General features: G+C 34.3%; 1 protein-coding gene across 1 annotated transcript in view; it reads right to left on the bottom strand.

Moving 5' to 3' along the window:
- MPDZ (multiple PDZ domain crumbs cell polarity complex component) overlaps nt 1-23,082 on the bottom strand; it is a 126,477-nt gene that overhangs the window by 27,193 nt on the left and 76,202 nt on the right. The window contains 6 exon segments of the mRNA XM_006918360.3: nt 1,014-1,210; nt 3,021-3,183; nt 6,235-6,333; nt 10,873-10,983; nt 13,796-13,973; nt 20,526-20,618. Coding sequence (XP_006918422.1) covers nt 1,014-1,210; nt 3,021-3,183; nt 6,235-6,333; nt 10,873-10,983; nt 13,796-13,973; nt 20,526-20,618 — 841 coding nt within the window.

The raw sequence follows: 23,082 nt of genomic DNA, 5'->3' as shown, positions 1-23,082 counted from the left end.
AACATGAATCTGAATTTGATGGTGAATAAAGAAAACCTCATGTTAAAAGCCAACATTAAAATGATGTCATATAGTCTGATCTCTATGGACTAAAGAGGCACCATTTGGACAGACTGCAGGAGAGAAGACAGTGAATTTTCTAGCAGGCTCTGGGCTTCAGTATGCTTTGTTCAAAGCACGGGCTCTCTGGAAGCACTTGTGACCTGCTTGAAGCATCCTGGAAAATTCCCTACTGTTATATTTTCTAGTTAGTCTCAAAGCTCAAACCCTAGGCACAGGCCACTGGGAGAAGCAATGCCAGTAGATTCAGGATTTGGGCAACAGAATGTGCCTACGTAGTACAGTACCTAATGGAAACTGCCAGTCATCTAGTCATTTTGCCATTGCTGACTGAGCTTTCCTAGCCAATAGGGAAACACGCAAGGTACCAGGAAGACTTTTAAGGCAATATAAAAACGGTAAATCCCAATTTATAGGAGGCAAGGACAAACAAAACAAGCAAATACAATTCTCAACAATATGAAGTATGATTCACAAATTAATTTTGTTTGGCAAACTTTTCTGAGTTACTTTTTTCATTATTTATCCTTAACCTTGACCCCAATGCACTCAACATCTGTCACTTCTACCATTAGGGAGTTAGCTTCCAGAATGTCCAGTGGGTCAGTCTCATTACTGGGAAGTGATTGGTCACTTGGCTTTTCAAAAGCTCCTAAAAATGCAGCACACAAAAATATGTTTTTGAAGTGTGATCTTTATTACTGTCTCGGGGCAAAAATTGTTTCTGGTACTGCACAGTCATGACCTTTTAATGGAAGTTAATGAGAACATGGGCTTTACTTAGTAGAGATTTGGTTTAGAGCCAGATTTGCTGCAATGCATCTATATTATTAGGCAAGCGATCGTTTCCTCCGTCACCATATGAGGCCCAGGTGGATTTTCTGGAAACTGATGATTCCACTGTACCAACCAATTGAGAGAAAGTCAATTCAGCACTTTACACAAGAACTTACCTCTAGAAGCTCATCTGCAATCTGCAATCGACCATCTTTCCCAGCTGCTCCATTTGGATCAATCCCCACTATAAAGACACTCATCCTGGATCGGTCTTTGTTCCCAGCAAGACTTAGACCCAAACCACTACGACCTTTCTCCAGTTCAATCATATGTAGCTCGCCTATTAGCGTTCCATAACGTTCTCTGATATTCTCTACGCACAACAACAAAATCGTAGGTATTGAGTTAATTCACAGCCAAATATGCTTTACTATAGAAGGCTATTTAGAATAGCCTTGAAAGGACTTTATTTGTACCAAAATAATTCTTGGCAGTTAAAAAGTAAACAGACTGGCTACGTGGGCATCAAAACTGGTATCCTGGAATACCCAAATTTTAAGGAATTTCTTCATATGCAGGGTGCAGAGTACAGAATCCAATTAATCGGTTTACCTGGTGTCATCAGGCCCAAGAGTGATTCACATTAGCAAACTCTCAGACTGGGACTAAAACAGAAATTTAATTTAAAGAACAGAAACTCCTGAGAATTTGTCTTCACTGGTCAGTGGAAGCTTTTCTCCTATACAGAAATCTATACTATGTGTCAGTCACATCATGTTGCTTGGACCATATACCCAGAATAAAGGAAATGGGTTTTCTTAATGCACAGAGCCCTTAGGCGAGGACAAATCGATGAACCTGTCCCAGCTTTCGGACACATGTTCTAAATAGACCATTTGTATCTCCCATCTCACATGTTCAGGAGGTAGCATTTATTCTTTAATCCGAGAATGCAAGGCCAAATGTTAGGTGCCACAGGCTCAGATAAGCAATCAGCCAGTACCAACGCCAAATGCCAGGCATGTGAGCAAGCCATCTTGGGGGCCCAGTTCAAGGAAACCCAGTCAACTACGGCACCTTGATAGATTAATAATAAATTACTTTCTTAAGTCATTAAGTTTTGGGGTGGCTTGAGACACGACAATAGGTACCTGAGACATTCAATTTCATGTTTTCCTCAGAGTATATTCTGGCCACCATGATGGATTAGCAGTATACTCTAATTTCATTGAAAATAAATTGAGAACTGTAAACTTTACAAATTATCTCTTTAAAAATGTTATTATATGGCTGATATTATATATTCTATATTGATTCTTAACTGTATCAATTTCATAAACTGCCATTTCCTGAATCCCTCTCAAATCTAGCAACACAATTTTTACATTCTGTATTTCCTAAAAGCATATGCCATAGCTTTCTTAAAGGAAATAATTATATTTTTTAAATGAGACCTTTTAAAGTACTGACAAATTTATAACTTTTGGCTGAATTTTAATATTTCCCTATAAAATAGTTTATTTCCTTGGAAAACAGACACCCCAATGACCCTAATAAGCTGCTTCTGAAAGTTTCCTGTGCATGAGCTTTTGCCGGCAGACGACTGTTCATGATCACCGTTCACTGTGCTTCGCACTCCTCAGATATTATCTAATTTCATCTTAGCAACTAGAGGTAAGAACTGCATTTTAAAAAGAGAGATACACTACCAGGCTAAAACTTAGAGGTGGTTAAACAACTTGCCAAATGACCACAGTTTTTACCTCGACAATTACACTGTTAACGTCTTCGTACAGAAAATACCAAAATTCAAGGCAAAATATCAACAACAAATTTAACGATGAGGAATCTGAGGCCTAGAGAGAGGTGATGACTTGTTCAAGACCACAATGTGGCTGATCCAGTACTAGCTTTTGAGAGTGCCCTCTTTAATTCTCATAGAAATGACAAAGTGGGCTTTAACGGGAACACAGACTTTAAGGACGGGAGGAAAATGACTTCATGCCTCCGGAATGTGTGCTGTACTCAAGCGAAACAAACTTTTCTTTTTCCCCCCAACACAAAACTACAGTATTTATAACTGAAGCTGAAACATCCTTAGTCATCCAGGGCATACGTCCCGAGAAATGCAGAGGTATTTTAATACCTCTTATAATTAAATGCTTTACAAAAAGACAACTTACTCCAGCTGTAACCAAACTCATCCTCTTTGTCCACATCTTCTGAGCTTTTGCTTGCAGATAACTGTGCATGATCATCGCTCATTTCTGCAAATGCTGAAGGAGGGGGTGGAGGCACATTGCACAATGGAGCCTTTTCTGGCTCTGAGTCTGACTGACTGGGTGCCTGTGGGAACAAGAAGAATGCAGTGGGTATGTGTAGTCTTAGGAAGAAAAAGTTAAGGGAAAAAAGTAGTAATGTCAAAAACAAAACAAAAAAAACCCTGACTTTGTAATATCTGACACATAATAATGGATATATATATATATGTGTGTGTGTGTGTGTGTGTGTGTATTATATATATGTATATAATGGTAGACAGGATTCAGGTAAGTTTGCAAAAACAAACTGATATGTTCAGAGCACAATTCATTAAACTGTTATTGTTATTTGGTATTTTAAGGTGATGAACTATTTAATTTGAAGGTTTAAATAGTTTAGGATGATAAACTACAAGCTTTTCCTTCTGGGAAAAAATTTTCATTCAAAAGTTATTGTAAGTGTGCAGGAGTCTGGGCAAGATTTGGGGGGTCTAGAAAAGTCTTCCAAGAAACTAGGTAAAAAAAAAAATAACAAGTTAATCAAACAATTGAAGAAGTTCAAAGCTTGTTAGTGAGATTATATATAAATAATTTTTTAATTGCTAGCTGAATCCTCTCTTCAAATTACTCAACAAATCCATGAAAATGAGCATTACACATGCAGGTTCATCTACTGGGAAGCCAGCTTGTTAGCACAGAGCACGGAGACTCAGATCTGAGGGGCTAGTTTCAAGGGACAACACTATCATACCTTTGCAAAGACAGCTCGCAAGGTAAATGAGAAAATGACACATATGACAATAGGTCATATAAACCCAAAGTGTGGTATACTTGCTGTCACATAAGTCCTATTTCAGAAAAAGGACTTGGTATCATAAAATTCTTACATTACAGATTATCAAACAAGTATTAAGGACCATAAGTCACTGAGTTCATTTTCTTCATTTTACAGATTAATAACCTGAAGTTATGAGAAGTGAAAGATTTTGTTCAAAATCACTCAGTGGCACCAGATTTCTTTTTGTTTAATTCTTAATCCAATCCTATGCACTTTTCTGTATACCATGTGGTCTCTTCCAATTTCTATAGTAAGATAGTACCGAATTCAAGGGTCAGAGACAGTCAGCTATAGTTCTAACCCTGGCATGACACTGTCCCTGATGCTTTGAACCTACATTTTCCTGTCCTTTATTTTACTTTTATTCTACACAAATATCCATCTGATATATCCCATTTTATATGTGTGTATCTGGATGAAAGACTGGGATTTAAAAGATAACTTCTTATAGAACATGCTAAATGACAGGCATGCACAAATACTTAGGAATTATTAATTGGTGTCAAGAATCAGAATTCCAGAAAATATACCTAAGACTAAAACTATATGGCACTGAATGTGATCTTTCTTTGATGACTCAGAATGCACTTTAGGATTTCAAAATAACTGTAATAAACAACGAATTACAATTTTTCTGGCAATCACAGGAAAGTTGATCGATAGAGACTTAGGGGCAAAAGATTTTCAAGTCACAAAATGTACTGTATTAAAATATTCAGTTTACACACCACTGGCCAAACAGACAAAAATTACTAGTGCAAACAACATGTTTGTTATCTTTCCAAAATCTGTACCATAAAACTCTCAAATAAAAATGAACAAAAAACAACAACAACAACAAAAACTCTCATTTGATTAGAATCAAGCTTCATTAAGCATACTAATTTTGGAAGGAATATGTAGTTTAGAATTTTTCTGGTTAAAATAAAAAAAAAATTACTTCTCTGTAACAATGGAAAGTGTTAATAAGCATGAATTAAGCCCATTTCACTTTTAAAAAGTAGAACAAAATCTGATTTAAATATAACTAATAGATTTATGAATGCAAATTTCATAGATGTTACTTGCTGCATAACTTTTCTGAGCTGTTATTTTCTTTAAAAACAAACAAACAAAACCTGCTTGTCTAAAAACTGCTCAGGATCTTATTTAGGCACATTTTCATACTGTGAGTAAACTAAAATGGTCCCCTAACATAACTGATTAATCATAAAACTAATACAAGCCTTTATTTACTGAAGGGGCAATGAGGTGTTCTATTTTATTACCCTTAAAACCCTCATTCTCACTGAGATTATGAAATTAGCTTGTTGCTGACATTTCTTAAAATTTGTTAATGAAAATATAACTCTTTAACAAAGATTGTTTAGTTCACTGGCAAAAATGCAAAGTGCACTGGAAAACACTCCATGCCATGTACACACACAAGTATAATGTACACACAGAGCACACTGTAACACACATACTTACGAAAATTTCACACTAAGACAAACCTTAAATGGTGTGGGAGCAAAAGGGTTAGTTGGGGAACAACGGAAGATAATTCTACTTGAATTCTGTAATTCCTACAGTAATAGAAAACATTCCTTCAGATACAGCATCTTTGGTTATCCATGTTACAACAACACAAAAATTCAATGAATATTCATAAAATGCTTCCCGAAACAAATTGTTAACAGCTTTCTTCCTTTTCATGATCACATTATAGTATATGAGCTCTTAAAAGTTTTTGTTTAAATTTTGGACTTATAATTTCATCAGAATATAGGATTAGCCAAGTACAGATATACAAATGTTGAAAGAGTTACATGTTTCCTGATTCAGGCATTTTCATGGACACACTGTATGAATATTCAACAAACTACTGCAGGTACAAAATTATTAGTGGCATGATTAACTCACAGGAGAGCATTTAAGATCACCTTGTATAAGTCAGAGAAGGAGTTAACACAATACAAGTTTTTAAAGAAATTATGTGTGACAGTAGTTCATACATTTGGCAACTAACAAAATTTAAATATCAGAAAATTTAACTCACACCAAAATACAGTAAAAGCATTGACTCATAATTCTCCTTTACTCTTCAGAAGGGCCATCTAATTTCAGCTATAAAAATGGATATGCTCTGGCAAGAAAATGTGCTTAAGAAAGGATTTGCATGCCGTCTCTAAACACAAGTTTTGTTTTGTTTTTCCTCTGCCCTAATTTAGTAAACAGTAAACTGGGACAAAGGCACAGCAGTAACAAAGAACAAAACATTTGCAAAAGGCAATGGCAAGACAATGGGCATTATCCAACCTTATCAGCGATGAACTGCAGAGAATCAGCAAATGGGTTAGTGCTGCTGAAGTTGTACTTAGGGTAAAGGTTGTGCGGCAAAGAAGGCAAGGGGGATTTCTAAAAGGAAACATAAGAGGCGCTGAGCGCAAAGAAATGTATTCAAAACAATTCAGTTTTAAGAACAAAGTACTTACTGATTTACATAACTGTGTGAAACTAGATCTTGTCAGATCTAGTAATTAATAACAACATCTATTAAACAGTCTAGAACTAAAGGTTTACCTCTAGTGATCTCAATCAACACCTGAATCTAAATCTGGCCACAAACCACACATGACATGAGTCTGTCAAATGGATCTCAAATTTATTTTCACTGAATGTCTTCATTATCACAGAGAGATGCACATGTAATTTGCCCACTTATGTATCAATATATGTTCCATGTATATCAGTAAACGTGTTTCAAATTAAAATCATAAAAGCTTTTTTAATGTACATTTAAAAGCAAATTATGCTTTTTCTGTACAACAAAAAATAGTCTACTTGTTCCAGAATACAAATTAAATGTTTGTCTGTTAGGTTGTTGGTAACCTTCATTAATCTTTTTCTTTGTTTCCCAGTTTGGGAAACTTTTCACACTTTGACTAGATATTAAGGTTGCTTAAGATTAGTAGTATTTTTTAATTAAAAAATGAAATCAATAAGATTTAAAGAAATAAACCATTGTATAGTGGTATTCTCTATTTCTGTCCACTTTTTGTGGAGGTAGGAACATTGATATACATATTTTAAATTTCTTATAAAAGTTCCCACATTATTGGGGAATTTCTGAGGCTTTGGATAATATTTGAAGTTCTGCCTTATAGCGTTTCTCATAGGTTTTGTGGCTTGCCTGTGCTATACTGAGCTAGGACTATTGGATTTGAATATACATATTAAAGGTAGGATGACTGCCAAATATAATTTAGCATTTTCATAGTTTAAGAAAAAAATAAAAGTAATTTCCTTAGCACACACAATAAATTCTTCTCTTCTTCATACCCGCTATCTTTTTCTTTTATTGACTGTATCTTTCAGGGGAAATTGCAGACATTTAAAATTCATTTTGGCTCCAATTAAATGTTTGTGTTACTTTTCTCTATAAAAAAAAAAAAAGAAGCTCTACTGGCAAGCATCAAGAGTAGAGAGAAGCTGTCATGTGACACCACTCTGTATGGGAGAACACTCTGGAAAGACTCTATCCTCACTCAGTACGCCTGTACTAACGCTTATGCCACATTACCCTTTCAATCTGCTCTTCTTGCAATGTTTTTCCTACAGAAGGAAGACGGGAAAAAGAAATGGGCACAATGACATTTCTGTTCATCTCAACTTTTCAGTTTAAAATGTCAACTCCTGCTTTACAAAAGAGATCACAAATGCCAAGGAACGTGATCATTTATTAAGGTGGAAGAAATGACTAAGCAGAGATTAAAAACATATACTGGAAAAAACACTACAGAAGGTGGAGATTATTTCTAATCCTCATACATGGATTTTTTAGGTTTTGCATTTCCTTTATAATTCTGTAGAATAATATAAAACAAAAACATAAAGGCAAGAAATGGAATATTGAAAGAGCTCTAGTTTTTTGTTTTGCTTTCATTTTTTTAATAAATTTCCAGCTCTTATAGGATTAGAATTTGGCCCTGAGAGCAGAGTATAAAAGTACAGCATGAGCACAACAAACAAAGTGGTAGATTACTCTATCATTAAAGAAAGATTTATAGAAACAGACTATATTTCTCATTAAAAAATCAATGACACAACTTCTGTTTTATCAGTTCCAAAGGCTGATAAAAACAGAAATGTTATTAACTAAGAAGCAGTACAGGAAAGACAAAAACATTCTCTGGCCCATGTTAATGGGGCCCACCCTTTGCTCTGACAATGTAGTCAGAATGAATTCTGTGAGTGTCATACTGGTGGAATTATCAGGGCTAGTTCTGGGAAGTTCTGATTCTTGAACAGTCTAAGAGCCAAAGAGACGGACTGTCTTTTCTGCCCATGTATAAAATTTTCTTAAAACTTTCTTACATCCATACATAAAACATTTATCATTAAGAGACTCATGTATCTGTGATTTTTTTTTTTCTTTTAGTTTATGGGAGACTAGATTTATCTCCATAGAGAAGTAAATCATTGACTACAAAGTATGTTTTATTTTAAATGAAAATTAATTCTAACTTTCCAAAGTAAAATGTACAGGCAGAGAAGAAAAAATAAATTCCCTCTATCCATCTTAAGTTCTCAGCTGGATCTTTGTAATAAGAAACAGATTAACAAGAGAAAAGTATACATATTGATTTAAGTTTTATGTGACACAGAGCCATCCCGAGGAAATGGAGACCAGAAGAAATGGTTCATCCTGATTGTTTTTATACTGTCAGATGAAGAGTGAGTAGAGAGTCATGGAAAATATGAGAGAAAAAAAGAACATGAGCCAAATGTAGTGAACTGGGAGGAATTAGCAAATCCAGTTCATTCAGATTCCTCTCAGCATGTCTCCATCATTGGAGATAAAGATGCTACTTTCCTTCAGGTATAGGGAGGGCACCTCTTAATGAGGGTCCTAAGACCTACTTCAGGGGAGAAGGAGGAGGTTAGAGTCCTTCCAGCAGCTGCTTTTTCTCAAATTCCATTAGCTTAAAGTATTCAGTATGCCAGGGCGCCATATTCAGGGGTAGCATGTCCTGAATTCTGTCACTTGTAACTGGAGTAAACATGTCATTCTAAGCAAGATTTACCCTGGAATAACTGCTATTAAATCAAGCATTATTATATCTCAGATAATAAAATAGGAATATTTTCCAGGTGCATAAAAAAAAATCTTCCTAGCTCATTAGAAAATGTGACTGGCACTGAAAGAAATGTTTGTAGTTTAAGTTTTTAAAAAGTAATGCTGAGAATCCTATTCAGCAGTTTACAGTATTGTCTTAAATGATATAAAAGTTGGAAATTAAAAATAAAACAAAAAAGGAATAAAACCCTGCCACACAAAGAAAAATAGCTTTAACTTAACTTAAATAGCCATTTACCAACATTATCATTCTGTGCCTATGTTTAACACAACAAATGGAAACAAATGTAGAAAGATTTATAGTTATTTAAACAAACTGAATAGCATTTGAAAAGAATGCAGTATGATGCAGCCCTACCATTTGGCAGATTTTCTCATCTGAATGAATAATTATTATGTAACAATAAACAACTGAATGATTAAAAACTGCAGATGTGAAGATAACTGCTTGCATTAAGAACTACTAAATTCATTTCTTACAGTAAACCCACAGCAGAGCTACACCTGTCTTGACAACAAAAGGAAGGACCAAAAGGATAAATTTAGTCACTTTTATTCCATGGCACAGAATATTGACAAGTTACTTTTACTGATCTCATCTACAGAGCTGTCTGCTACTTTCTTTCCATCTTTTGGGCATTGATATCCTTAATTATTAAATTTAAAAATTTATATTAAATGTATTTTATATACAGAATTACATATTTTTAAGTTTTAGCTAATTCTTGTAACTTTCTTCACATATGTTGAAATTTTCCTTTTAAAGACAACCAACCCTAAAAGCTAGTAAGCAGGTATTTCAAAGAGAATCAGTATATCAAGAATTCTAAACTTAAATCCAGAAGTGAACTTCCCTATCAGCTTCAGGACATCTAGAATACTCCTGAAATAGTATGCAAACTTTTCAGTGAACATGTATGTTTCTGAAGGACTTTCAAAGGGGTGCAGGGCTCAAATATATTTCAGCACTGTTGCACATTTAAAAAAATTACATATATATGTATAATATAAAATATATACAGTTTTTACTGAGGCATAAAGAAGGAACAGAAAAAAACCTCTTGGCATAATTTTCATCTTCAGCAATATTAGGGCATGCCAAATACACAAAGCCCCATGTAGTATCTGTTCCATCAACAACATTCACTAAATATACTTATACTTTCTAAAATATTTTTTTAAAGCCACTGCACCTGTGATGACTGATGATAAAACAGGTCAGTAGGTTTCTATCCATCAGAGACTATAGAGCAATGAAGTGCTAATACAGTGAATGGGGCTGGGAAACAGCAGTTACAAAAGCACTAGTATAGAAACATACAACTTAAAACCTACCATGTAGAAATTTAATGTTCAGAGGGATATACAGATGCCTTAAAGATCATTCACAGATCATGGGACTGCATAAGCTGAAAATTCAGACTAGAGAATTTTTTAAGAAAATGTAACCTCTCTGGCTTCTAAAGGACTCCACTCGAGGTAACAGACTATCACCCTGAAAAACTACATCACACTCCTCTTAACAACTTACATACTTTGTAACTATAATGAATACTAATAATTATCCATCTAGATACCACTGATCATGAATGGATCCTACTTCTGTGTTTTCAACAGACTTCAAGTGTTTATCAAACACAGTGGAAGAGATTTCCAGGAAAACTCAATTCAAAAAACAAGCAAAACAAACTTTTTAATGTCTCCTGAAATTCCAAGACTAGGTATTTTGCTCTCAGAGACAACTTGGCCCTTGATACATTAGATTCCAAGTTGAACACTGTTTGGATATGCCTACCTTGCCCTCTGTGTTCGCTTACCCTTGGTCTGTTTATAATGCTCTGTACCATAAAGACTACAGGGTTGCCTGCTTTCCGAATGGCTTCCACAGCTTGTTCGTGGCTTGCATCTCTGAGGTCCATTCCATCCACCTGCAATGGAAGGCCTCAGCTTAACATTTCAAGCATCTATAGAACAACAGAATAATTTGTGGATCTGGAGTTCTAAGGATCGTGGATGAGGCCCCTGGAAAATGTTTCAGAATCAAAAATAATTGAAACTACTTGTGAGGCTCCAGAACTTTTAATCTGTCTGGCAGACACATGGTCCCTTGTTGTAGACACAAATTTCTGTCTCCAACAATAACTGAAATTATAATCAATTAGAATGAAAGCTCTACCTTTGCTTTCCTTATACTGCAGAGTTGTTCCTTTAATAAATCAGCATCATTAAAGAAATAGTATAAGGGAACTGCCTAGTAGCACTTTCTTCATTATGAAAGGCACTGCACAATTATTTTTCTAATTCATCATAGAGTGGTTTGGGAAGTTGGGTGGGTGATGATTTGTGTATTTCTCTCTGTACAGGGAAGCTTGAAGTTAAAAGCAAAATTTTGACATTCAGAAATATAAGGTTATGATAAGGTTAGTTTTGGAAAAATTGTTTGCAGTAGACATGACAGGAGTTGGAAGTCAAGAAGTTGTTTTATTTGTTAGTAATTCTTATATAAATAGCTTGGAAATGAAAGTTATTTTATAATCATTTATAGACTATGGCTTGCCTGGGTGATGATTAGCTCAATTTATATATTATATGAATAGCAAAGAAAATACTTTTAAAGGCCAAATGCTAATCCTGTCAGAAAACTTTAGGACACTATTATCATTTTATCATTTCCAATTACCACAATATGGCATATACAACAAAATAGCAAAATTAGTGTGGACATAATTCTGGAAAAGAAAATTATTAGATCTCTGCATAGAACATTATCACCTTTAAAAGAATTATGTACATTTAATTGAAAATCTCCCTCGGGTTGATACTTAGATGACATAACAATGTCTCTTTCAGTGCATATTAAAAATGGCTTTTAACTTTTTGTAGAATAAAAGTTAGTATCCATGTGTACTCTATATTCCATTAATGGGAAAATTTAACAAGACATTTAAATATCTTTGCTCAAGTCCAAAGAACTCTATTCTTAGAATGAAATCATTTGCAGGTTTCTACTGATCTAGTCTACAACATTTTTAGAAATTCTTAGCAGAGATTTGTTTCAGAATCCCCAGGATTATAGAGGCCTAAGGCTTTCTTATTTATCAGAAAAGCCCCTTAACATAACAGCACTCAACAAACCATTGCTAAAACGGCATACAGTATTTTACATCACGAAAAAATCCTTTTCAATTTGAAAGAGATATTTTAACATTCTTAATACATTTAGACAACATTTTGGTGCAAACTATGATCAATTCTTTCTAGAAATAATTATAAATATATTTTACCTTTTCTACTTAGATCGAAAGTATTCGGCAGTGAAGTATCCATAAACTGCCTTGTGATAATTTAAAAATGGAAATTTTAGATAGTACTCAAAAATAGTTCTTTAAAAAAAGGCTAAGATTTCATCTAATGAAAGATAAGGATGCAGGAAAAGAGAAAAAGCCCATCATTCTTCCTTATAAATGGTCAGAGGTAAAAAAACATATATGGCCCTTGCTTTCTCACAAGTCTCAATCTTCTTCTTTCTTCAGCTCTCAGTAACAATCGATCAACAAAGCAATAAGTAAATAAATCCCCAAAATGCTCATTTTTAAATCATGGTTAAGTTATAATCTTCTACACAATTAAGGCATTTATTTGAATGCATAATTTATATGGATTTAGAAAATGAGAAACAATCAATTGTATGAAGTAAATATAACCATCATTATAGTAATAAAGCGATCAGTTTCTTTTTGGAAGTTGTCTTTTTTAGTCTACTCTATAAATCTTGACAACTCAACAAATCTGGGTCAGGAACCCCTTCTTCTACCCTCTTAAATAAAACTATGCTTATCCTGATCAAATAATTTTCACACTGCTCTGAAGTGACCTGATTACTTGTCAAGTCTGTCTGACTTGACAGGCAGGCACAGTGCCTTGTTTACTGTAGGATGCTCAGAGCCTGTTATAGCACCTGGAATGCAACAGCTGTTCCAGGAATATTTGTCAAGTAAATGAGTGAGTGTCTCGTGAGATAAGTCTATTTAAAACATTAAACTTTGATTTGAATTAAGCAATTAGGTACAATTTGACCAAATGCTTCTCTCTCATATGTAACAAAATACACATATGTGTACACACATGCACGTGTGCACGCACACACACACAGTCCTCATTGATGGATGAATGGGCTCAGCACTGAGATAAAGGAGGGAAATCTGAGCTTGGACTAGGGGTGGAGGGCATTTATGTGAAAGGTAATTAAGATCTTAGCATAAAAGATTTTACGAAAAGACTCACTTGGAAGAAAATCTCATTAAACGAAGTTTACAATGAAATGATAATGATTAAGTATTTCTTGAAATAAAATTTCATTGGAGAAATTAATTATGATGTATACATTTTGCATGTATATATATATATATATATATATTTTAAATAATTCAATTATTTCCCCAAGAACTCTGCTTTGTTCTTTTAACCAGAATTTAATTATTTTATCTCAGTGCCAATGTTTTTTAAAATGGTTAGTTATACCTTCAAACATCGGTCTTTACATCCAGATATATAACCTGTCACCATATATTGAGAGAACAATTATGGATGAAAAGAAACAAATAAGAAAGAAATGCTTTAACCACAAACATATTTTACTCTAATGTTGGGTCCAGTAACCAGTATAAAGATGGTGATTTTCGTGGTAAAGAGGACAGAACAGGTAAAAAATTTTAGCACAGAGAGCTCACTGAAGGGTACCTCTACTATTCTATCTCCAGGTTTCAAAGTTCCATTTTTGCCAGCTGGACTATCTTCAAGAACATGTTTGATGAAAATGCCCCTCATCACTTCACCGTTGCTTAGACGACTCCCCATCCCTCGTCCACCAACAATGCTGATGCCCAAGGATTTGCTTGGTTCTCTCCAAAGTTCAACCCTGTAAAAAATTTTAAAAAATGTGAAACTCTTATAAGAAAACATAGAGAAAGCTGGTGACACTGGATTTGGCAATATTTTTTAGATACAACTCCAAAAGCACAGACAACAACAAAATAGCCAAATTGGACCTCAAAAAAATTAAACTTTTGTTCATCAAAAAATACTATCAGTAGAGCAAAACAGCAACACACAGAATAGGAGGAAATATTTGCAAATTATGTTTCTGATAAGGGATTAATATCTAAACTATATATAGAATCCCAAAAATTCAACAAAAAATAAACAACCTGATTATAAAAGGGCAAAGGACTTAAGTAGACGTTTTCCTAAGGAAAATATACAAATGGCCCATAAGCACATGAAAAGACACTGAACACCATTAATCATTAGGGAACTGCAAATCAAAAGCACAATGAGATACCATCTCACACTTATTAGGATGGCTACTATCAAAAAAAAAAAAAAAAAAGAAAGAAAGAAAGAAAGAAAGGAAAAAAAAAGAAATAAGTGTAGGCAAAGAGAAATTAGAAAAATTTTGAAGAAATTTGAGCCTTGTGCACTATTAACAGCAATGTAAAATGTTGCAGCCACTATGAAAAACAGTATAGAAGTTCCTCAAAAAATTAAAAACAGAATTACTATGTGTGATCCAGCAATTCCATTTCTGTGTATAGACCCAAAAGAATTCAAAGCATGGTCTTAAAGAGATATTTGGATAGCCATGTTCACGGAAACATTATTCATAATAACCCCAAGGTAGAAGCAACCCAAGTGTCCATCTACAGATAATAAAATATTAAGGAATATTATTCAGCCTTTAAAAAGAGCATTATGCTACATGAAATAAGCCAGCTAAGTAAAATAAAAGGACACATACTAAATGACTTCATCTATATGATATACCTAGAATAGTCATATCCATAGAGACAGAAAGTAGAATGGTGGTTGCTAGAAGATGAGGGGAAGAGGAAATGGGGAGTTATTTAACAAGTACAGAGTTTCAATTTTGCAATATGAAAAAAGTTCTAGAAATGGTGGTGATGGTTACATAGCAATGTGAACATACTTAATGTCACTGATCTGCACACTTAAAAATGGTTCAAATGGTTAACAATCATAATAAATATTTTTAACTTAAATAAAATGTTTTTATATACATTAATTTTTGAAATATTATTTGCTCGATTTATTAAAGTTTTACCAGTAGTAAAATAAGATCATTTTAAATACTTTCCTAATTATGTGTTTTATAGGATCTGATAAATACTAAGGTATTTCTGAAGCTAATTTCGTAAAAGTAAATAATGAACTCATACTCCAGAGCAGGGAGCAGACCAATATAAAAGTAACATTTTTCAGGACCTCTAATATAGTAGACATTAAGTAATCAAGAAATTCAGCTACCCTTAACTGTTAGTTCTAAGCTTAGCAACCCAATCAAGAGAAAGAACATTCCTGCATACTATGTCAGAGGCTTTTGTCTGTACAACTCTTTCTTGCCAAGGCGGATCTGGTAACTAACAGTCAGGGCATGAAGAGCAGTGACTGACAAGATCTTACATGATCTGATCCCACCCCCATCTCCATAAAAGCCTCTCCCATGGCCCTCCCTCTCCTCTCCCCACTCTAGCAACTACATCATTTTCTTGCAGTTCCTTAAGGTCAACATACATGCTCTCCTGCCTGGGGGCCTTGGCACTAGGTACTTCCTCTGTTTTGAATGCACTTTCCTTACCCACATGAACTCATATATAATAACCGCAAATAGCTGTAAGAGCTATGAATGAATTGAAAGTAAATGTCCTGTGAAAAGGCTGGGATTTAAGAATAAGGTGACTGGTAGCGAAGTGTTTAGGTAAGATGAGGAGTATTGGAAGAAAAAAAGATACCAAGCAGAGGGCTCTAAGACAGACAGTGAGATTGCAATCTGCTCCATGCTGCAGGAAGGAAGACAATATTGGGCATTAAGTATGAGAAGAAAGCATGGCCCAAACATGTCCTCAACTTTGACATATGAGGTGCTTCCAGAGAAGAGGAATGTTTGGAGTAAGGATTCTTGTGAAATGAGGGAGGTCCCAGTTGGAAAAGACTGAGGGTAAAGGAGCAGGACTACAGGTAGAGTGAGAAGATGGGCAACTAGTCAGATAGTCATATAATGAGACACATCTTTTCTTTGGTCAGCACTTTTTTCCTTTATTAGAAATCTATAATCCTAGAGACTCTACCTGTTTAGTTTAAAAGGATCTCACCATGATCTTTTATTTCATAAAATTTATGTGAATAGTTTAAACTACTTAAAAATCCTATTCATCATTTTCCTTCACTCTAGGAATTCTGTAAAAGACAAAACACAACAGCCTTTCTTATTACTTAAAGCATTTCCTAAGGTAAAATGGCAAAGTAGTCAGTAAAGTTAGTCATTTTATTTCATATTTAAGGATCTAGAATACATGGGTCAGACTCCTTAACTCTTAAGGAAAAAAATAAAACAAGAATGAAAGAAAATGTCTCCTAGGGTTCTTTGCAGTTGGTGTATATTAAAAAGTGAATCAAAACACTATTTAAAAGACATATGCATCCCTATGTTTAGTGCAGATTATTTACAATAGCAAAGAAATGGAAACAACCTAAGTGTCGATTGATAGACAACTGGATAAAGAAGAGGTGGTCTATATATATATAGAGGTGGTCTATACACACATACACACACACACACACACACACTCTGGAATATTACTCAGTCATAAAAAAGAATGAAATCTTACCATTTGTGACAACATGGATGGACCTAGAGGGTATTATGCTAAGTGAAATAAGTCAAAGACAAATAGCATATGATTTCATTTGTTTTTTATGTGGAATCTAAAAAACAAAATAAACGAACAAACAAAACAGAAGCAAACTTATAGATACAGAGAATAAACCGATGGTTGCCAGATGGGAGGGGGGTTAGGGGACTTGGTAAAAAAGTGAATGATTAAGAAGTAAAAATTGGCAATTACAAAATAGTCGCAAGGATGTAAAGTACAGCATAGGAAATACAGTCGATAATACTATAATAACTATACGTGATGTCAGGTGGGTACAAGACTTATGGGCAGATCACTTTCTAAGTTATATAAATGACTACTGTGCTGTACACATGAAACTAATATAATACAGAATGTCAATTGTAATTGAAAAATGAAATTAAAAGAAATTCATAGGAAGGAAAAAAACTGATTCTTCTAATTCTTAAAAATAAAAATAAAAATAAAAGCAACAGCAAACACGTATTAAGGCCTTATCACATACTCAGCATTATTCCCTGAATTCCATATACTTTTGTTTAATTCTCACATTATCTCTGTGAAGTGGATATTCTTATTAGCCCCATCTTACAAAGAAAGGAAGAGGCACAGAGAGGTAAAACAACCTTTGGATAATAGTAGCATATGCTTACACAGGGCTTGGCACAGACAGCAAAATGTTTTTAAATATGTTCCCTAGAAGAAAGGCTGTATGCCTTAAAACTTGGAGAATATAATCAGAGCCAGACTGCCCAAGTGACCACAGTGCTGAGGAACCAGACTCATTATTCACCAAACCATATGTGATAAACATTCCGTGGAAAGATAAGAAGCCTATAAAAGAAAAATTTCATAGAACATATTCAGAGTCAGTTTTATAGAAAAATGGCAATCTTTCTTGAGAGCTACACATAGGTTTAAAAAGAATGAAATTCAGAAAAGCAGAAGTAAAACAGAGCTCTAAAGCCAGGCTGCCTGGGCACTGAACAGAGAGTCCCTGGGTTCAAGTCTTGCTCTTTTGCTGTTTAACAATTGAGTGACCCTCTGCAACTTATTTAATCTCTGTCTTAGCTTCCTCATCTGCAAAATGGAGCCAGTAAGAGTCTACATCTGAGAGTTGCTGTTATGATTAACTTAATCGATATAGGTAAATTAAAGCACAAAACAGTTTTGGAACATAGTAAACAACTATTAAATCTTTTATCACTCTTATTATGATGATTATGATTACTGAAGTAATGTAATTAAACAAGATATAAAATTCAACCCATATGACAAATGAGCAAATGTGACCTCATCATCTCAATTGTTATACCTATTCACATTGTTTATTAAGACAAGGCACCAATTTCTACCTATCAGATTGATGAAAACTTTTTTTTAAATGATCATATGATGGGATAACAAGAATCTGGGGAAAAGGAAATTCATATATTGGAAAAAGAAGGAAAAATAGGTATAGCTACCTTATAAAACAAATTGACAACCTCTAATAAAGTAAATAATACACTTAAACCAATGAGCAAACAATTACACTTTTGAGTATATACCTAAATTCTCATACATAAGACTAAGGAAATCAATATATTTACTGCACGGAATTATAATAGTGAACCATTGTTAACTACTCAATATCGATCTGGGAATATACTGTGGAATATTCACATATTGCAATGCACTGAAACAACTAAATTGAATGAATTAGATCTTTAAGTATCAAGATGATAGATCTCCAAAGCAATGGACTGAGAGAAAAGTATGCAAGCTCCAAAGTGATACATACAGTATGATACAAATCTGTAAATGAAGATCAAGTGCAAAATAAGAGTAATAGCTTATTTACAATTCTAAAATTTACTTTGCTAAAAAGTATCCTCTATTTCCACACAAAGTAAATTCTTTTGACGACATGAATCAATGTCCAATGTTATAAAACATATTCATAACTCTTGTTCCTCATTTACTAAAGTTCTCATTATTTTGGTAAGCTTCCCCATAATACTCTATGAATCTTCCCCCACAAAGTACTTTAGTACTTTCATATAGAAGAGTGCTGGGTACCTTCTACAGACTTAATGGAAGGTACAGGCATAGTCTCTCTATAAGGTAGTTACCATCTTTAGAACTTTAGGATAAAAATATAATCTTGCAGTCCAGAAGTTACACTTAATTTGTTCTCATAAGAAATTGGATAATGTGTTAGACACTTTCTATTTGCTTAGTTGTTAGTAATGATGATGATAATGACTGACAATGCCAACCACTGACTGAGGGCTCACTCTGCACCAGGTACTATGCTAAGAATTTTATATGCATTATCACAATGAATTCTCCTCCAAGTTTAAAAGGTTCTATTATTAATTCTATTTTACAGATAAAGTAACTGAGACCTAGCAGAGATTAAGAAACTTGTCTTAAAAAGTGTCGGTTAGAATTCAAATATGGCTCTTCCTGATTCCAAACATTCTGCATAGTGCCTTCTAAATACTGCTTTTCCTCCCACAATGTTATTAAAACTGGCCAATCTATCTTTTCCCTGTGATTACTGTCCTCCAACAATATTCAAGTTTATCACTATGATTAACTGCTACAAAATAATTTCATCTTTTGCCTCCACCCTCAAGTAAATAAGAAACTTAACATTTTATATTTTCTGCCACAGATCTAGCACATATTCATTTCTAAGTATGGGTGAGAATGGATAGAGCCTCTGATTTCTTTAAGCAGGCTAAACGGCTTTTAAAGAATTCAAATCAAAAAGTCATTTTAGAGGGCTGGAAATGCTGGGGTTTTTTTGTTTTGTTTTGAAAGCAACATAAAAAGTTTTCTATCCTTTGAATGTGACTCAATCCAGAAAATACTTAATGCGATGGCTGCCACTTCAAATTCAATTGTGACTAAGGAAAATCATCTAACTGTATTATACCTCTGAAGAATAGAAATTATTCTCTCCTGAGCATTTACACTATAGAATAAATATTAAGTGTTTACTAAGTACAAGGCAGAACTGTGGTGGTCACCTTTCGATCTGTTTAGAGGGTGTCCAATGATTACATACATTTTACACTTAATGCAAAATACTTTATGTTTTTCTTTCTTTGGGTGTCTCTACATATTGCCTACCCAAGTACATTATTGCTTCCTAGGAAGCAGGATCTATGTTTTATACTTCCTCATTATTCACAAAATCACCTGCCTCTTGTCTGGGTCCATAATCAGGACTCAATAAATATCTATTAAACTGAGTCTGATTTTACTTAGCATGAACACAAAAATACACCTTAGTTCTGTATAGTGATATATCTGAGCATATTTAGGAAAGTTGTCTTTTCTATTATATATGAGATTGGTTCTAGACAGAGCATGGATCAGAGTAACTGTAGTCTGGGATAACATATATTCAGAATGTATACATAAACATTCTGAATATATATGTTTGAATAGTTTCTACAAATGTCAGAGAAATTTAAATTAACATTTGATAGTATATCTAAGATCAAACTTTACAGAAAAAATTATCCATTCTAACTACCTATGCATAATTTTCTCTAATTTTATTTAGTCCCTATTATATGCTAAATCCTTGTATAATGTTAGTTTTAACCTTGTGGGAGAGATATTATCTTCTCCACTGTACACATGAAGAACTGGAGGGCAAGGGAATATTAAACAACTTGCCCAATGTCACAGTATCCAATACTTGAAACCATCCCTCCCTATCTTTAAACACTGAGTAGGCAGAAGACCTAAATAGTCCTTACCGTCTGGGTTGATTCCAACTGCTGTATGCTGCATTTTGAAGTTCACTTTCTTCTCCCTCTCCTTCTTCTCGCTCTGGTAATTCTGGAATGTCTCTGTTAAATAGTTATGCAGTGAAAACTCTTAAATCTTAGTAAAACTATGAAAGACTGTCATATATACTTTATTATTAGTTTGGCTTAAGAGCTAGAACTGCTTTATATATTCATCCCACTTGTCTAATAAGTATAGAACATTAAAGGGAAACAAAATTCTGATGAAACAAAATAAAAACCTTAGAGTCAATCTATTATAACTTAGTCTGAAGATATAGCTGAACAATAAGAGTCTTGTCTAGTCTCTTTTTTTGATGAAACATGGGAGAATAGAGGAATGAACTGAGAAGGGGATAAATATCAGAACTGCAAAGAAAATCATGAAAGAATTGTAAATAAAATTGTAAAGAAGCACCATGTGGGTTATAAGCTTACACAACCCTGATTGATCCCTGCCCTAAAAGGACCTATTATTAAGTATGTCAGGAGTTTAGCATTTCTGCTCTGTAAGGATGGATCAATTCTTTCAACTTTTGAAGAAAGATAGAAATGCTTATAGTCCAGCTTCAGCTATCCAGAGGGGCCGGACACAAAGCACTCCTTACAGGAAGCAGTTTACAATGCACCTGTGTTCAAGGTCACTTTTCGATTTCTGTAAGAGTTCAGATTTTGCCAAATGCCAGTCATATAACAAAATGTACCCAGTCAAGTAACATGCAAGGACAATAGAGAATGGTTAAATCATTTATGGTATCTTTTTATACTATTAGCAAAAACTGGATTTCTAGGAAAAATTGTTCATATATTCATTTGAAAGCAGAGAAAGCTAAAAAATTCTGATCTGAAAAATAATTTTCAGTTTATTTTTATAGAAATCTAAAGAAAGTGTATGCTCAAATTTTAGCCATTCTCCATTGACAGGAATACTAAACTGTCAAATTATATAATCTTTAGACTTGGAGATCAGAAGTCATTAACCCAATAATCTATCTGTGTCTGACTGTGTTTCACAACATTTCAGGCAAGAAAATGTCCAGGCTCTCTTTGAATATGTCATTCTTTCTTTGATTTGAATGTCAGAGTTTTAAAAGTTTTTAATTAAATTTATTGGGGTAGCATTGGTTAATAAAATTACACAGGTTTCAAGTGCACAATTGTATAAGATGTCATCTGTATATTGCACTGTGTGTTCACCACTCGAAGCCAAATCTCCCTCACAGTCACCATATATCTGACCCCCTTTACCCTTTTTTTACTCCTCCCAAAACCCTTTCCCTCTGGTAACCACTATACAGTTGTCTGTGTCTATGAGTTTCTGTCTGTCTTGTTTATTTGCTGCTTTCAGTTTTATATTCAACATATGAGTTAAGTCACATGGTTGTACATATATACAATGGAATACTACTTGGCCATAAGATGAAATACTGCCATCTGTGATAACATGGATGGATCTTGAGACTATCATGCTAAGCAAAATAAATCAGATGAAAAAAATCATGAATGTTAGATTTTTGTTCTTAACTGTTAAAAAGAAATCTACTTGCCTATAAGCCTATAGGTCCTGCCCATTGGGTGTCTGTTTGAATTCCCCTCCTGTGCAAACTAAGGAACAAGGCTGTGCACGAAGCTGGGATCCTGAGAGCCTAAGCCTGAGAGTGGGACAGGACTGTTGAGAATGGATTCACAAAGGTGGGGATTTTAAAAACGATATTCAGAAGCTGACTGAGAACTACACAGTTTGACTGAATCTGTAATCTGGAAGATATGAGACAGAGAAGTGAAAACTAGGGTTAACCCTCTGGAAACATAACTGGAGAGAAGGTAATAGAAAAAGCAGGTATGGCAGACAGACAAGAATGAGAACTTAGAAAGAATCCCTAAAATATTCAGTGACAACTATGAGGGTCGGGGGAGGACCTTGCCCCTGAAGTTTAAGCTATGGGAACTACTCAGAAACACTCTCGGTCACAGCGCATCAAATGCTTGTGCCTCTTTAGCTGTAAGAAGACTAATATCTTGAATCCTCTGACACAGAAGCACCATTCTCTTCAAATAGTTCTATAATCTTGAACCTTCACACTAACCCAGAGGTACTCTTATAAATATACTGATTATTCTCTATCTGTCTTAAAATGTGGTTTATGGGACTCAAGTGTCGTGTATTCCAAAAAGCAGAATGGACCAATTCTCTCCCTTCTGAACTCACTCAGCCAAGAATGAATTAGACTTTTTTTCACCCATGTTTATTGAATACCAATGAAATTTCTGTTATAACTATAATAACTAACCCCCTTTGCATCTGCATTTAGGTGTCAGAAACTGGGACAAAGTCATACAGTAAAACAGAAGTAAAATTTTAATTAAGGCCATTTTACTACAAAACCAGAGCTCTTACCCTCTATGCTATGCTGTCTGTATTTTTTTTCCTGGGCTTATACAATTCTTTCTTTGGATGCAATGGTTAAAAACATGGAGCCTGACTGCTTACATTCTAATCTTGGCTCTGACACTTAACTATGGAACT

The sequence above is a fragment of the Pteropus alecto genome, unplaced genomic scaffold (assembly GCF_000325575.1).
Source record: "Pteropus alecto unplaced genomic scaffold, ASM32557v1 scaffold95, whole genome shotgun sequence".
NCBI classification, from domain to species: domain Eukaryota; kingdom Metazoa; phylum Chordata; class Mammalia; order Chiroptera; family Pteropodidae; genus Pteropus; species Pteropus alecto.
This window is presented reverse-complemented; position numbering and strand designations above follow the sequence as displayed.